General features: G+C 41.4%; 1 protein-coding gene across 2 annotated transcripts in view; it reads left to right on the top strand.

Annotated features, from left to right (window-relative positions):
* The first annotated feature begins 5,476 nt into the window (after window positions 1–5,476).
* NUP205 (nucleoporin 205) overlaps window positions 5,477–16,847 on the top strand; it is a 97,889-nt gene continuing 86,518 nt past the window's right edge. For both annotated transcript variants that reach the window (XM_043871621.1, XM_043871620.1), the window contains exons 1-3: window positions 5,477–5,617; window positions 12,428–12,570; window positions 13,800–13,971. In XM_043871621.1, coding sequence (XP_043727556.1) covers window positions 5,590–5,617; window positions 12,428–12,570; window positions 13,800–13,971 — 343 coding nt within the window. In that variant the 5' untranslated portion in view covers window positions 5,477–5,589. The remainder of the gene's footprint in view (window positions 5,618–12,427; window positions 12,571–13,799; window positions 13,972–16,847) is intronic.

Below are 16,847 nucleotides of genomic sequence, written 5' to 3' on the forward strand. Positions count from 1 at the left end.
TTTACACAGAATCATTTGCTGCATGGTGTTTGTGACTCTCTCAAGGGCAATCTGGTGAAGATTTGTTTCCTCCTCCGCCAGTGTCCCACGGCTAATAGTTCTGCCATTGCAAACTTTCCACAGCTGGCTACTGACTGGCGTCAAACATGATGGTGAGTCTATCATGCCTGGAGTCCTCACTGGCTGGATATGGAAAAATCTCAGAACTTGAAACTCATCTCAATGTCTAAGGCTTGTCCAGAGGAATTGTTGCAGATCTTTAAATATGAAAACTTGGGCTTTGTCACTTTTTCACTGATTTGTTCCCTCTCCCAGCCCCATAAGCTCTCGGGACCATGTAAAATTCTAGCATCTGTCCATTCAAGTGCCATTTTCTTCATGTAATTTTCCCTAATTTTTATTTCCTGGACTCCAAATAAGAGTTAACTGTCCAGAAAAGAGCCATATGTCCTCATGTTCACTACAATCTTATTTACAAAAGCGAAGATATAGAAGCAACCGAAATGTCCATTGATGGATAAATGAAAAAAAGAAAATGCTATATATTATATACATATAATGGGATATAATTTAGCTGTTAAAAAGAATGAAATCTTGGGACTTCCCTGGTGATCCAGTAGTTAGGACTTAGTGTTTTCACTGCTGTGAAAGCCCAGATTCAGCCTCTGGTGGAGGAACTAAGATCCTATAAACTGTGTGGCATGGTCAAAAACAACCCTCCCCCAAAACAACACAAAGATCCCCAAATCATATGAAACCGAGTTCATACATAACAAAGAAAAGATTGGTGGTTGCCAGAGGCAGAAGTTGGAGGATGAGTGGAGGTGAAGGCAATCAAAAGGTACAAATTTCCAGGTCATAAAATAAATAAACCATGGGGATTGAATTATACCATGGTGACCATAGTTAATAATACTGTATTTCATATTTGAAAGTTGTTAAGAGAATGAATCTTAAAAGCTCTCATCGCAGGGAAAAAAATCTGTAACATGGTGACCATGTTAACAAGACTTTTTATGAATGATCATTTTGCAGTACATACAAGTGTTGTAGCATTATGGTGTACACCTGAAACTAACACGGTGTATGTAATTATACATCATTTTTTTAAAAAGGAAAAAAGAATTAACCTTTCTTGTTTTAAGATTTCAAAGAATTTTGTGTATACAGTTAAAAATCAATAAATTGGAGCAAGGAAGGAAATTACAAATAACAGATCAGTTAGACTAGGGCACAGTCCTACCCCTCACCCCAGATAAATCACAAGTTTGAGTAAACTCTGGGAGTTGGCGATGGACAGGGAGGCCTGGCGTGCTGCAGTTCATGGGGTCACAAAGAGTTGGACACGACTGAGCGACTGAACTGAACTGAAGTAGTTGACTATACCTCCAGTTACACTTATTCTGCCTTAGCAAAACTTTATTTAAAAACACTCACATAGCACTAAAGGTCAGGCACAGTGTAAGCACTTTACAAATAAGCCTCTTAACGACTCTACAATATAGATGCTCATCTTATCACCCCCATCTAGAGATGAGAAAACTAAGCCACTAAGGAGGGTTTCACAGCTAATATGTAAGAATTTGAACCCAGGAAGCCTAGCTCTAGGTTCTGTACTCTTAGCCGCAATTGCGTATATGTGTCCTCTCTCCCTGCCAGTGGATCTTGGAAGCACCAGGTTCTGCAGATTGTTTTTTCCTGAGTTGTGACTGTAAGCTAGGGATGTGGCAGCAGAAGGGAACGCAAATATAAAAAGACATAGTTGTGCTCTCTGGGAGGAAATCAGTTGTTTATTGAACATAACAAACCACGAAACTGTGGCTTAAAACAGCAGCCTTTTACTTGCTCATGTTTCCAAAATGTGGGCTGAACTCACTTACCCGTTTGCAGTCAAGTGATGGTTTAACTAGAACTAGAGGATCCGAGATGGCCTTCCTCAACTCTAGACTCTTAGCTGGTTTAGCTGGGAATAGCTGGAGGCTAGTTAGACTTCTCTCCTCCTGGTCTTTCATTCTCAAGGAGGCTGGCTGGGATTTCCTTTCATGATGTCTCAGAGCAGCAAAAAAAAAGCACAAGTGGAAGCAGCAAGGCCTTCCAGATGCTAGACTTGGAACTCACTCAATGTTACTTACACTGTACTTTTTTGGTCCAAGCGAGTCATCAGTGTGGCAGATGATCACATAATGCCTTGAATTCAGGGTTGTGGGTGGTGATAACTTGGTGGGTGGTCGACAGAGGGACGGAGAAGGAAAGATAGACATTCTAGGCAGATAGTATAGTAGTTGCACAAGTACATGGTACAAATGTACCTAGGGAATAACAAATACTCAAGAGTGATTAGAATAAAAAGGGCATTTGAGGAAGAAAAAGGGTAGGAAGTTTGAAGAGGATGGAACCAGATCAGGAAATGGCATGAGTGCCTTATTAAGAAGTTCCCAGTGTTACCCTTAGGGACTAGGTCATTGAGAAGTTTTGTTTGTTTGTTTCTGAGAAATTTTGATTATGGAAAGCACATGATTAGGTCTTCCCTTGTGGCTCAGTTGGTAAAGAATCTGCCCGCAAGGCGGGAGACCTGGGTTTGATCCCTGGGTTGGGAAGATCCTCTGGAAAAGGGAAAGGCTACCCACTCCAGTATTCTGGCTTGGAGAATTCCATGGACTGTATAGTCCATTGAATCACATAGAGTCGAAGATGACTGAGTGACTTTCACTTCAAGCACATGATGTGATTTGTGTATTTGACTATCACTTTGGGAGACCATGGGAATGGGTGAGATGGAAATCAGGAAGACCAGTGAGAAGGCTGTTGTGAAATAGCAGGTATAAGATGATGAGGCCTCATGCAACAATGGCACAGGGAGCAGAGAAGAGGAAAAGGGCTTCAGAAATATTCACAAGGCAAGATGAATAGGATATGGCAATTGAAGGAGGAATATGGAATGATTGTCAAGTTTGTGACTTTGGCAACTGAGTAGATACAAGTGATTGAGTTTTATGAAAAAAGTGCTCATTTAAGCTTTGGATCAATTAATTTTGAGATGCCTATATGACAATCAATAAAAGTGTGGGGTGGACAAGTTGGATATACAAATTTGAATTCTAAGACAGAGGGCCAGGTTAAAGATATAAAATTCATCAGCAAGCAGGTGGCTGTAAGAAGCCATAGATTTCCCAGAAGTAGGCAGAATGGTAGAATAGAGGCTGGTGCAGGGGTGGGGTACTTCCCTCATGGTCCAGAGTCTAAGACTCTGTGCACCCAGTGCAACGGGCCCAAGTTTGATCCTCGGTCAGGGAATTAGATCCCTACATGCTGCAACTAACAGTTGGCATGCCTCAACTTAAAAAACAAAAAACAAAAAACCTGCATTCTGCAACTAAGATCGGGCACAGCCAAATAAGTAAGTAAATAAACATAAAAAAAAAAAAAAAGAATCCAGGCTGGGAATGATCAAAAGGGAAGAACTACATTTAATAATGAGAAGAGAAAGAAAAGGCCATGGAGATTTTAAAAGAACTATTAAAAAAGGACTATAAAGACAGGAGGAAAACCAGGAGGAGTGGTACCCCACAAGTCAAAGGAGAAAAGAATTTCTATGCTATTTGGAAAAGTGCTTGTGAGATTTAATTAATCACCAATTAATCACTGGTGACCATACTGAGAACAGTTTTAGGAGAGTTATAATGCCAATACCCCAGTTGCTATGGACTGAGGAAACCTGTGAGATGCTTGTACATGAGATGATGCGCGAGGGGGAGTTGCAGGAAGTTAGAGTTAAAGAGTTCCTTCATCGAAAGCGAGGGATCTACAAAGAGGGAAATGTGTGGGCTTAAAGAGTGCAAGGGGAAGGCTCATAATAGTTGTGCTGAGAAAGAAAATCTTTGAGTGCTACTTCCTGCCAAGTTTCTGCTCAAAATTCTTCTCACTTTCGTGATAAACTTCAGGAAAAATCCCTTTACCTTTTCATTTGCTTTCCCCCTTCTCTCCTTAAAATCACTTTTATTGTAATCTGGCATTTGTCTCTATCTGACAATGACTTTCAAAAAAATCACCACTGACTGTTGTGTTCCACCTAATGTAAACTGTGTCATTCCATATTATTCATTCTAAAGAATGAATGTTTGCTGTTCTCAACAACATACTCTGTGATTTTGTCTAAATTATTTAATTATTTTTTTTCCAACAGTGAAATAGGAATATAAATTCTAATTTCTCCCAAATTCAGTAAAATGTAGGAGAAGTTGAGAAAGTGGGGTTGTAAGGTACATAAAAAATCTCTAAGATAAGTAGCTCTAATTATATCTCCCTAGTAGGATTGTTTCAGGGATTAAGTGAAATAATGTAACAGCAACAACATTCTTAATAAATATCTCTAATAAATATCTGGCATATGTTTTTTTTAATTTAAAACAAATTCTTTTTTAAATTTCTTTTTTATTGAAATGTAGTTGAGTTACAATGTTGTGTTAATTACTGCTGTATATCAAAGTGACTTGGTTATGCACATATATACATACCTTCTTTTTCATATTCTTTTTTAGTATGTTTTATCACAGGGTATTGAATATAGTTCCCTGTGCTACACAGTAGTGCCTTCTTGTTTGATAGCAAATTCTTAATAAATATCTGGCATGTGATAGCAAATGGTAAAGACTGTATTTTAGTTTGAAAATTAGCAAACTAAAATTCAGCAAGTGAAAAAAGAAGGTTCGTCTATTTGGAGGTGCTTAGGCAGGAAAATATTTGGTGTTTATGAAATGATATGTTTGGAAATTGCTTCAATATAATCTCCCATGTTGGGGGTATGGTACAGGAATTGACCAGTTATTGAAGCCGAACATTCATTATTCTAATTTTGTACACATCTGAAATTTTCATAATAAAAAATTATGATTGTTTAATTGCATGCAACTATATTCACACAATATGCTTGGCATATAGATGAAATGTAATGAAAATTTAGTTTGTAACCGGTCAAGTTGCTTTTTGAAGTTTGTCACCGTACACCCCACTCAACTCCCCAAAGTAAGGGAGTGATGCAAGAAAGATTTAAAGTAGAATTATTTGAATTTACAGCTTTCATAATATCATAAGTGGGTGTCATTTCAATAACTAATCTTTTTCTGCTTCAGTTTACTTTTTTTTAGCATTCTCCTTTTATTTATTTTTCCTTTTGGATGAGTTTCGTGGCACGCAGGATCTTCTTTCCCCGACCAGGGATCGAACTGTGTTTCCTACTGTGGAAGCACGGAGTCTTAATCACTGGATGTCAGGGAAGTCCCTAGCTAACCAACTTGAATCATTATAAACAAAACTACAAGTCCCAGAATGCACTGCACGATGGACGTCAACTCGAGGACCCCGCGTCTCCGAACTGGTTGCCCTCGCCTTTACTTGAATGGGAATAATCCCAGCGAAAATTGACGTCTGTGACTCAGAGCAGATTTTCGAGTATCTGTACGCTTGGGTCGGTCGAGAGTGCAGTTCGAGAGGGACAGAGTGGTACCTTTCTGATCAGGCGTCGCCCCGGGCAGCCTCACCTCCTTCTGGGGCTTCCGTGCGGCAGGAGGGCTCAGTTATTGCGCCTCCAAGATGGCGACGCTGTTGGCGGTAAATTCGGGTAGGTGCGGCCGGGACAGAATGCAAGCTGTGGGCAGGGGGCTGACCCGCCCTTTAGGTAGAGACCCGGGCAGTGAGTTTCCTCGGAGTCCAGGACCCCACTTGTGCATAAGTGCCTCTTTCTCCTTAGCTCCAGGGCTAGAGTCCCGCCCCTCCCCAGTTTGAATGGCGCGCGTCGGCACTGCGGTTCTAGCCCTAGAATTGGATCTTAAGGGTCGAGGCAGGGAGGCTTGATCCACTGGAACAGGACGGGCAGTTCTCATAACCAGGGCCTAGTCTAGTGCCTTCCATTCCCCATCCCAGTATGTGTCTGCGGCCCGAATTCCTGCAGGATTAGCAAGTCTCTGGCAATGGGACCAGGAGACCGGAGATAATTCTCAGCCACGAGCTCAGGCTTAAATGAAAACTCCCACCTCAGAATAGTCCCTGGGGCCCTTCTAGGTTGGGTGGGCGGGTGGGTGGATGGGTAATTCTACAGAAAGCGAGGCCCCTTGGTTATGAAGCCTGCAATCCGGAAGCTGGTCCAGAATGCCGTGACTCCCGGCTTGGCTTCTGTGGCCCGTCTCTGGATGCTCCTGAACGTTTGGAGCAGTAGACCGTCGGGGACGGGCAGAATCTAGAAGGGAGAGAAGAAAGTTTGACGGAGTTGGATTGGGTTTTCTTGTCAATTCTCAGTCGGGCGAGTACCCCCCGCCCCACCCGTACCCCTGTCCCCACCTGGGCGTTTGAAAGAGTGGGTGCATTCTGATTGTTACAATTCCTGGGATGCCCTGCTGCAGCCTAGTGGGCCGGCCTAGGATGCCAGAAGTGCTGTGGCGGCCGGAAGGTGCCTGGTAGATGAAAAATTTCCTGCTTAGAATGCCTTGATTGAGCCGTGCTAAGCTTCATGGGTAGTTAAGAGCACATCTGCCTGGTAAATGCTTGTAGGGCATTTCACTCAAGAGGACCCTTTTTCTGGGCGCCTTTTCTTTCTGTCTCTGTACAGTCTTTTCTTGTTGCTGATATATTCTTTTCATGGGGTTCTGTGGTTGCTCAGCTGATAAAGAATCCGCCTGCAATGCGGGACACCTGGGTTGGGAAGATCCTCTGGAGAAGGGAAGAGCTACCCACTCCAGTATTGTGGCCTGGAGAATTCCATGGACTGTATGTATAGTCCATGGGGTTGCAAAGAGTCGGACACTACTGAGCGACTTTCACTTTTCACTTATTCTTTTCACATGACTGATATTTTTGAAAACTTGTCTAAATCTGACTTTTGTAAATCAAACCCTTTCAGAGCCACTATGATAAATTATTTTATAATAATGAATTATGTTTATTGAGCACCTCCTTTTTTCCAGGCACTGGACTGAGAGTTGTGCTTTCATTTAGTCCCCCTTATACAACTCTGGGGTAGTTGGTATTAAATACATCAGTTTACAGATTTGGAGATAAGAGTCTTATTAACTTCTTCAAGATTATACAGCTAATGATTTAAAATTTAAAGCCAGTCGTCTTTTTTTTTTTTCCCTTGAAGCCAGTCTTTGATACTTAAACTTCTACATGTTCCTACTTGTGAAAGTGTTAGTCACTCAAGTCATCTCTGACTCTTTGCAACCCCTGTGGACTGCAGCCCACCAGGCTCCTCTGTCTGTGGAATTCTCCAGGCAAGAATACTGGAGTGGGTTGCCATTCCGTTCTCCAGGCGATCTTTCTGAACCAGGGATCGAATCTAGGTCTCCTGCATTGCAGGCAGATGTTTTCTACTGTCTGAGCCACCAGGGCAGCCCCAGTTAAGCAAAACCTAATTCATTTCATTACATAGTATTTTCATGTATCTGAATGTTAGCAGTGAAGTTACTTTCTTAATATTGATGTCCTGCCCTCCACCCAGATGTAAACTTAAAACAAGTCTTGCATGTTATATATGTGGTTATATACTTTTCTTTAGTATATACTCATTGTAAGTTACTATTCTTAAGTTGAAGGAAAATGCTGTTGCCAACAGCTGCAAAGAGTATACATTGTATAATAATGCCTTGTGGCAGGAGTGTTTAATTGGCCACATAGAAAAAAAACATTTTTAAGAGCTGAGTCAGGAGAAATTTTATATATATATATATATATTTGGCTGCACTGGGTCTTAGTTGTGGCATTCGAGATCTTTAGTTATGACATGTGTGATCTAGTTCCCTGACCAGACATCAAACCCGGCCCCCTGCATTGGGAGTGTGGAGTCTTAGCCACTAAACCACCAGGGAAGTCCCAGGAGAATATTTAAAAAAAAAAAAAAAGATGTCCAGGAAAGTAACCCAAACGCCCATTGACAAGTTAATGGGTTAGTAGTGTGGTCTATACATCTATAATGGAATATTATTCATCTTTGAAAAGGAAATCCTGTCGTATGCTACAACATGATTGAACCTTGAACATTCTGCTAAGTGAAGTAAGCCAGTAACAAAAAGACAAATACTGTACAATTCTACTTATGTGAGGGATTGAAAGTAGTCAAACTCACAGAAGCAAAAAATGTTGGTTGCCAGAGGCGGAGGGGAGGGGGAAATGGGGGCTTGTTTAATGGGTACAAAATTTCAGTTTTACAAGATGAAAGAGTTCTGGAGATCTGTTACACAACAGTATGATTGCCCTTAAGGCTACTGAACTGCATACTTCAAAATGTTTAAGATGGAAAATTCTATTCTATGTGCTTTTTATCATAGTTCAAGAAAAAACTTAAACATCTTAGAATTGTAGAAAGGGAAGAAAGTAGATTGTAGAATTCAGAGACCTATGCTTGAGTTTCAGCTGCATGATTTACTAGTATTGTGACCCATGTCAGCCTGGCTGAGTAGACCTATAGGCTTGTGAGTAAGCAGCCATTAACACTGTCAGTCCTTGGAGGGCTGTCTGGTCACTCCTGTCCTCTTCATAGCATTGTCTGTTTCAGACCTTTTCCACGCTCATCAAATCTTTAACCTCCAACTGATCCCTTAGTCTCCTAGTCACACAGAAAGAAGCCAACAGGCATGAACTCTTTTTTCACCCTTAAATCTACAAAGGTAGGTATATCTACACTCTTGAGTCAGTTTCCCTGTGTCTTCCTGTCTAAGGTAGATCCTACCCTTTACAGCCTTATCCCTGTTACTCCCTCCTCTTGTCGATTTGCCTCTGTGTCTTGTTCCTTTTCTTTCCACTACCTGCCCTCTTTCTTGATTTCATGCCTCACCCCAGTTACTGTCCTCTTGCTCCTCTTCACAGTCAAATCTTTCAAACATTCATCAGTATGCACTGACTGTTCCCATACCTTCTCGTCCTCCACCCACTCTAGTCTCTTGTTGTTTAGTCACTGAGTTGCATGAGACTCTTTGCGACCCCATGGACTGTAGCCCGCCAGGCTCCTCTGTCCATAGGGTTTCCCAGGCAAGAATACTGGAGTGGGTTGCCATTTCCTTTTCCAGGGGATCTTCCCAATGCAGGGATTGAACCCGCATCTTGTGCCTTGGCAGGCAGATTGTTTCCTGCCGAGCCACCAGGGAAGCCTCTCTAGTCTGTTCCCCTCCTCCTAAACGACTGTCAACTTTTACATGCTTTTCTGTTTCAGTAAGTCCAGCAGACATGTGAGATCTTATTCTCGCTTGATCTTCAAGGGTAAAACCAAAATCCTTATCAGGAGCTAGTAAGCCCTGCGTGGTGTGCCAGCTGCCCCCCTTGCGGAACCCTTCTCGGTACTCTGGCTCTCTTGGCGTTTTCAGCAGTTTGAGAATGCAGCATTTCCTCTTGCCTTGGGAACCCACGTGCTGTCCTTTTTCTCTGGAGTGTTAATGTCTACCACCTTCCACTCCCCCTTTTATCCTTTGCATTTCAGCCTAATAACCATCCCTTGCTCAGTGCATCCTTGCCTTCCCTGATCTCCCTGGAGAGGTCACATTCCTCTGTTGTGCGATCTTTGCCCTGGATATTTCACTGTCATAGCCCTTACCCCCTATTGGAGATTGCTCTGAAGTGTGACTGTGTGGGAAACGTGCTTCCTCACTACACTGCGAGCTTATGCATACCTAGCCCGTGATGAATGGGTGAATAGGTGGGATTTTTGATCTGTTATTGGATGCCTTCCTGTAAAAGGAGAGAAGTAGAATTTTCTCTAGAATTCACTGAACTTATTTAAGCTATGTATAGTGCAAAGAATCATTCATCAGAGGTTCTATTAAGTATTATTTTTACAGACAGTCTTTTGTTAGCTTTTTGTCAGATTTTAAAAAATAGGTGTGGTAAGGTGACTTTCGCATTTACCTACAAGTCAGTTTTTTTTTTTTTTTTAAACTATTTATTTCTTTTAATTTGGCTGCACTGGGTCTTAGTTGCCAAATGTGAGACTGAGTTCCCTGGCCAAGGATCGGACCCGGGCCCCTGCATTGGGAGCACTGAGCCGTACCCACTGAACCACTAGGAAGTCCCTACAAGTCAGTTTTGATAACTTTCCTTCATACCCTGTGCCAATCAGTAGCCAGTTCTGACTCTACCAAAAGCTCTCGCCTTTCTGTTTTACTGCCCTCAGCCTGCTTTAGGTTCCATCACCTCATGAGTAACTTACCGACCAATCAGCCTTGGGTCCTGAAACTTCATATTCTAGTTAGTCTGTCAGTCACACGACTGTGCAGGTTTATTTTGTCTTCTGGGGCTTCCCAGGTGGCTCAGTGGAAAGGATCCACCTGCCAATGCAGGAGATGCAGGTTCAGTCTCTTGTGTTGGCCAGATCCCTTGGAGAAGGAAATGGCAACCCACTCCAGTATTCTTGCCTGGAGAATTGAAAAGAATCGGACACAACTGAGTGACTGAGCGTACATGCATTTTGTCATCTACTACTTGAAACTTGCCCATTTGCTAATTGGAAAAATTCCATCTTGGCCAGGAAGACAAGGCTCAAACCTGCTCTGTCCTCAGCAGCTGGAAAGAGCCAAGAAAATGATCTCTGGGGGAGTCAGGTAGCCACCGTCCAACTGGTCCCTCACAGGCAGTCACCAGGATCCAGGGTCGGGTCCTCATCTTGGCAGGCCTGGAGATGTGATATTTGTTAGTTGTATCCAGAGTCGAGTAGATGCCAGTAATTGATTTTCTCTACTCACCCTCAGACAGATATGTAAATCAGTATGTCAGTTAATTGATCTTTAGTGGGAAGTACATCTGCGTGGGTCCTCATTTCCTCAGCACATTTTATTCTGGAAAGTTTATATGACATGCTGTATTTTCCATCAGAAGATTGGCAAGTTTAGGGTCAAGATGGGAAAAGCAAAGTTGGGAGTTGGGTGATTGTTCTCTATGTAAGGTCGAGACAAGTGATCCCCTTTTGCTCACATCTCCATAGCAAAGGTCTGACACACAGCTTCCTCCCTGCCCATCACATCAAGTTAGATGCTTCCTTTTGTATGTTCTCCTAGGACTCTACTTCTTCATCATACCTTTCATTAGACTGTTAGTTGTGTTTTGAATTCTGCATTTAATGCCTGTCTTTCTCATCAATCTATAAGTTCCATAAGCCCAGGGATCCTGTCTGTTCTGCTCGCTCTATAGTCCCTGACACGTGGAAGGCCCTCAATACAGTGAATGAATGCTTCAGCTTGACTGGTTTAGTCTGTCCTCTTCTTGGACATCGGGCTTCCCTTGTGGCTTAGCTGGTAAAGAATCCACCTGCAATGTGGAAGACCTGGGTTCGATCCCTGGGTTGGGATGATCCCCTGGAGAAGGGAATGCTACTCACTCCAGTATTCTGGCCTGGAGAATTCCATGGACTGTATAGTCCATGGGGTCACAGAGTTGGACATGACTGTGTGACTTTTATTTTCTCGCACATCCCTTTAAAAAAATTTGCACAGTACTTTGCCGCCTTCTGACAACACTGTTCACAAGATTGTAATGCGTTTAGTTAGGTCACAGCTGTCTTGCATGTCATTCTGACTGTCCTGGTGACTTTAGCGGGATTTGTGTTTTCTTAGATATCAGTTAAACATGTTTGCAGCCTACTCTGTGGTTTGAGCTATAGTTAGTGCATCCGTTGAGTGAGTGAGTGGTTTTGGTTAGTTTCCCTTTCAGAGTCTTTATTAACATAGAGGGGTACCATGTCTGATTGTTTGCAAACAGAAACTTTGGGCTTCTGTGTCATTTTTTTCAAACGGTACTTAGTAGCACATAGCAATAGCTCTGTATTACTTATTATTCTTAGTATCTTTACAAAGAAAAATGTGATCCTTTATTAAATGAGTTTACAGAAGAATTCTGTATTTCTATGCTGTTTTTTAACAGCTAGTGTCCCAAGCAAATAAAATACTTTTTTCAGCTTCTAAGTTTTACAGACTCTGGTTCCTCCTCCCCCCATTCCTGCTTTTCCTCTGGATGATAGGGAGGGAAGGAAAGGCAGTTACATTTATTGAGTGACTGTGATATGCCAGACACTGTATTGTATGTTTTACCTAGTTTATTCTTAGTCCATTCAACCTTATGAAGCAGGTGATGTCCCTATTTTCTATATAAGGAAACTGAAATTCAAAGAGGTTAGTTTCTTACTGCATGCCACATAACCAATAAAGTGACAAAACCAGGTTCCACTAATGCTTCAGTTTAAAGTCAGTATTTATTTTATATTAAGTCAGGTAAAATGATGTTTATGTTATTGCTTGTGAATTCTAATACTCTTTTACGTTAATGTTTGGTTTGTATATGTAATTCCTTATATTTGAAAGTTGCTGTGAGTGTGACTAAAATGTGTAGACAATAACTTTGCCTTACTTTCCAAATGTATGTTATACTTGATGCTGATTTTATTTATTTTTCCTTTAAGCTGCTAGTCTGTGGGGTCCTTACAAAGACATTTGGCAGACTGTGGGAAATGCTCTCTGGAGAAGACAACCTGAAGCGGTCCACCTCCTTGACATGATTTTGAAGAAACACAAACCTGACTTCATCTCATTGTTCAGAAACCCTGTAGGAGATTTTCTTTTTTTGCTTCTTGAATTTGCTTTTTCCTTTAAAGATTGAGGGAGCAAGTAAATTCTTAATGCATTTAAATGCAATATGTTACTTGTTCTAGTCTATTGATTTAAGTTTTTTCTAAAGATGGAAATTTCCTAGGAGGAATTATTCTCTTCTTTCTGTTCTCCATGGAAGTTATATAGCTTTTAATTCTAGCTAGCCGGTATCTTGATAGTATTTGAATATGATTTTGGAAGGTCCACATATTCCAGAAATAGAAGCCTGCTTGGAATTTCTAACTTGCAGTTAATCCATCTAAGCTTAGTAAGGTTGATTATTTTATTTATTTCCAGGTACACGTCAACATTTTAACTCTTCATAACGTTATGTAAGTTGTGTTAGGTGAACGAGTTAATTCTTACATGTCGTTAGTCACTGCGTCTTGACATACTTTTCAACGAGGAGTAGATTACTTCAGTGGTGGGGGTTCATATTTGGAAACTCCTTTCCCCGCTGTTTGACAGTTTCCTTTATATACCAGCAAGGCCATCTAAGAGCTATTTATGGGTTTGTCTTACCAGAAAGGGCCCTGGCCTGGGAGCCAGTTGAACTGAGTTCCAGTCTTGGCTTGCCCACTGAAGAGTTGTGTGACCGTAGGCAAGCCACCTGACTTCTCTGGGCATCAGTTTTTCCCTTCTGCAAATAGAGAAGGTGGATTAAATGACTATATGGCCTTTTTCAGTGTATAAATACCTAAGATTTTATGGTCCATCATGTAATTCTGTACTATGTTATGTGTAAAATATTTGCAGGTAAACCTTTTTGCAAATAAGACCACATTTTAAAATGACATACTAATAAGCTATCATTAGTCCTAATTAATTCAGCAGTTCATTTCCATTTGCTATCTTCCACTTGAAGATTCATTGTTTTTATACTTCTTAAAGATGTGATTGGAAAGTTCCTTAGACACTTGAAAAGTCGGATGCTGTTTTGTGTGATTTCTCAACCTTTCAGAGTTGAGCAGAAATAGTTACTGAGAAGGTAATCATAGTGTAAAAAGTTGAAAGTGATGTAAAACGTTACCTCATAAAGTTCTAACTGTAGATTGTATGATAAACACTGTTTGTCTTGTTACCTGACTGCTTTGTGAGTGAGCTTCTCTAGGTAACAGCTTACCACCTTGTTTTCGTGCACCATTTTCATGAGATGATCCCATTTATTTCTTTTTACTATTGTAGCCAAAAAACGTTCAACAACATGAGAAGGTTCAGAAAGCCAGCACAGAGGGAGTTGCCATTCAGGGTCAACAGGGAACCCGACTTCTTCCCGAACAGCTCATTAAAGAGGCTTTTATCCTCAGTGACCTTTTTGATATTGGAGAACTGGCAGCTGTTGAACTTCTTTTGGCTGGTAGGTTGACACTTAACCTATGGTAAGGCAGTACATAAATACAGAATTATTCACTTGAAATTTCAACTGTTATACCATTTAGATTCCACAGTAGTTTCTAAAGATGCAGTGTATTTGATATTCACCATATTGCCTTTTGTTTATCTTTGACTAATGGAAAGGCTTTAGTTTAGTGGTCAGAGTTGTTTAAGAAAATTTAATTGTTTTAAGATAGACTTTTTCTCGGTCATTGACTCGCAAAGAATAGCTGACTGTATCTCAGATGTTTTTATAGCACAAAGCATTTCTTGTCATACAATGAGTAAGAAGGTAAGGTCACTGCTTTCTTGGCGTTTCTTTTTGAGGGGGTGATTCAGACAATGAATAGGTAAAGAATATTCATGACTGAGTGAAGTTGTTCAGTCGGGTCTGACTCTTTGCGATCCCATGGACTGTAGCTTGCCAGGCTCCTCCATCCATGGAATTCTTTAGGCATAATACTGGAGTGAGTTGCCATTTCCTTCTCCAGGGGATCTTCCCAACCCAGGGATTGAACCCAGGTCTGCTGCATTGAAGGCAGACTCTTTACCATCTGAGCCACAAGGGAAATTCCTAGGTAAAGAATAAGATAATTTCAATAATATGGAGTTCTAGGAAGGAAGTAAAACAAGGCAGTAGGATAGAGATGGGGGCTGGTAGAGGGAACTGTGTAAGGAGTGTACTAAGGGAAGGCCTCTCTGAGATTGGAGCATTCGATCTGGAACCTATATGATGACAAGATACCAGAGTTGTTGGGGAAGGCTGTTCCAGGGATTGCAGAGCTTGAGGTGACAGCAAAGGCCTGCCAAAGGACACAAAAACCACAGTGGGCGGGACATCATGAGTGAGGGCGAGAGTGAAAGAAGACAAGGACATCATAGGAGTCAGACCATAGTCTTGCAGGCCGTGAAAATTATTTGGATTTTATTCTAATTGCAGTGGGAAGTTGTTGGCAGGGGCTTTAAGCATAAGAGTTACAGAATCTGGAAAAACTGAAATTATTTGTCCTGCTGCTGTATAGAGAAAAGATCAAAATTTCCATAAAAAAAGTAGTTCATTTTAATCATAGTTGGGGAGCCATGTGAAGAAGCCAGGTGAACATTTTAATTGAAAGACAGTCTAATATGTCTGAAGATAACCATGCAGCTGCCAGAATAATATCTGGCTTTTGACCTAAGGTTGTATTGAAAGAGGTAAGATATTGAGAATAACTAAGGTCATTTTCCCATTCTGTGATGGAGATGTTAACTGGGCATGTTCCAATTATGAGTTTAATTCAAAACTTAATTTACCAAATATTTTTCCTGTGCCTATTATGGGTCAGGCACTGTGTTAAGATTCAAGGGATATAAAGATGAATAAAACCTCAACTAGCTTATAAGTTATTATAAGTGAAGTTATTACACTGTACATAAAGGAGCTGATAGTCTAATAACTGAGAAAGACATAGGAACCAGTAATTATGACCCATTAAGTGCATTAATGCACAGTTAGGGGATGGCCCAGCAGGGAGATGTTTAAATTGACCTCAGATTGTTGTAGAGCAGTCCACAGAGATCACGAGGCTTACAGTGGCTGTTGAAAGTAATTAGGCATATGTCAGGTGGAGTAGGTGCACACTCAGAAGACAAAGGACATCCAGACAGAAGAAATCGCCTGTGAGAACTGTGAGGCAGTGAGATGAATTTGGGGAAGAGAAGGGAAGAGAGTGTAGGAGTGACTGGGGCAAGGGGAGAAGAAAACCATAGGAGATGAAAGTGTAGGCAGGGTTGTTCAGAAAAGACAAAGTAGAATTTACTCAAAGGGGAGTAGTGAAAAAGAGCGAGTAGAAATATAAGAGAAGGTTATTTAATTTACTAGGGGAACAATCTTAAAAATATTTGAAAGATTTTATGTGAAAGAGAATAAAACAATGGATAGGTGTTTGAAGTAGAGGACCCTTTAGTTCAGTCACTCAGTCGTGTCCGACTCTTTGTGACCCCATGAGTCACAGCACGCCAGGCCTTCCTGTCCATCACAAACTCCCGGAGTTTACTCAAACTCATGTCCATCGAGTCAGTGATGCCATCCTGCCATCTCATCCTCTGTCATCCCCTTCTCCTCCTGCCCCCAATCCTTCCCAGCATCAGGGTCTTTTCCAATGAGTCAACTCTTTGCATGAGGTGGCCAAAGTATTGGAGTTTCAGCTTCAACATCAGTCCTTCCAATGAACACCCAGGACTGATCTCCTTTAGGATGGACTGGTTGGATCTCCTTGCAGTCCAAGGGACTCTCAAAAGTTCTCTCCAACACCACAGTTCAAAAGCATCAATTCTTTGGTGCTCAGCTTTCTTCACAGTCCAACTCTCACATCCATACATGACCACTGGAAAAACCATAGCCTTGACTAGACGGACCTTTGTTGGCAAAGGAATGCCTCTGCTTTTTAATATGCTATCTAGGTTGATCATAACTTTCCTTCCAAGGAGTAAGCGTCTTTTAATTTCATGGCTGCAGTCACCATCTGCAGTGATTTTGGAGCCCAAAAAAATTAAGTCTGATGCTGTGTCCACTGTCTCCCCACCTATTTCCCATGAGATGATGGGACCAGATGCCATGATCTTAGTTTTCTGAATATTAAGCTTTAAGCCAACTTTTTCACTCTCCTCTTTCACTTTCATCAAGAGGCTTTTTAGTTCCTCTTCACTTCCTGCTATAAGGGTGGTGTCATCTGCATACCTGAGGTTATTGATATTTCTTCCGGCAATCTTGATTCCAGCTTGTGCTTCCTCCAGCCCAGCGTTTCTCATGATGTACTCTGCATATAAGTTAAATAAGCAGGGTGACAATATACAGCCTTGACGTACTCCTTTCCCTAT

The sequence above is a fragment of the Cervus elaphus genome, chromosome 18 (genome assembly GCF_910594005.1).
Source record: "Cervus elaphus chromosome 18, mCerEla1.1, whole genome shotgun sequence".
Classification (NCBI taxonomy): domain Eukaryota; kingdom Metazoa; phylum Chordata; class Mammalia; order Artiodactyla; family Cervidae; genus Cervus; species Cervus elaphus.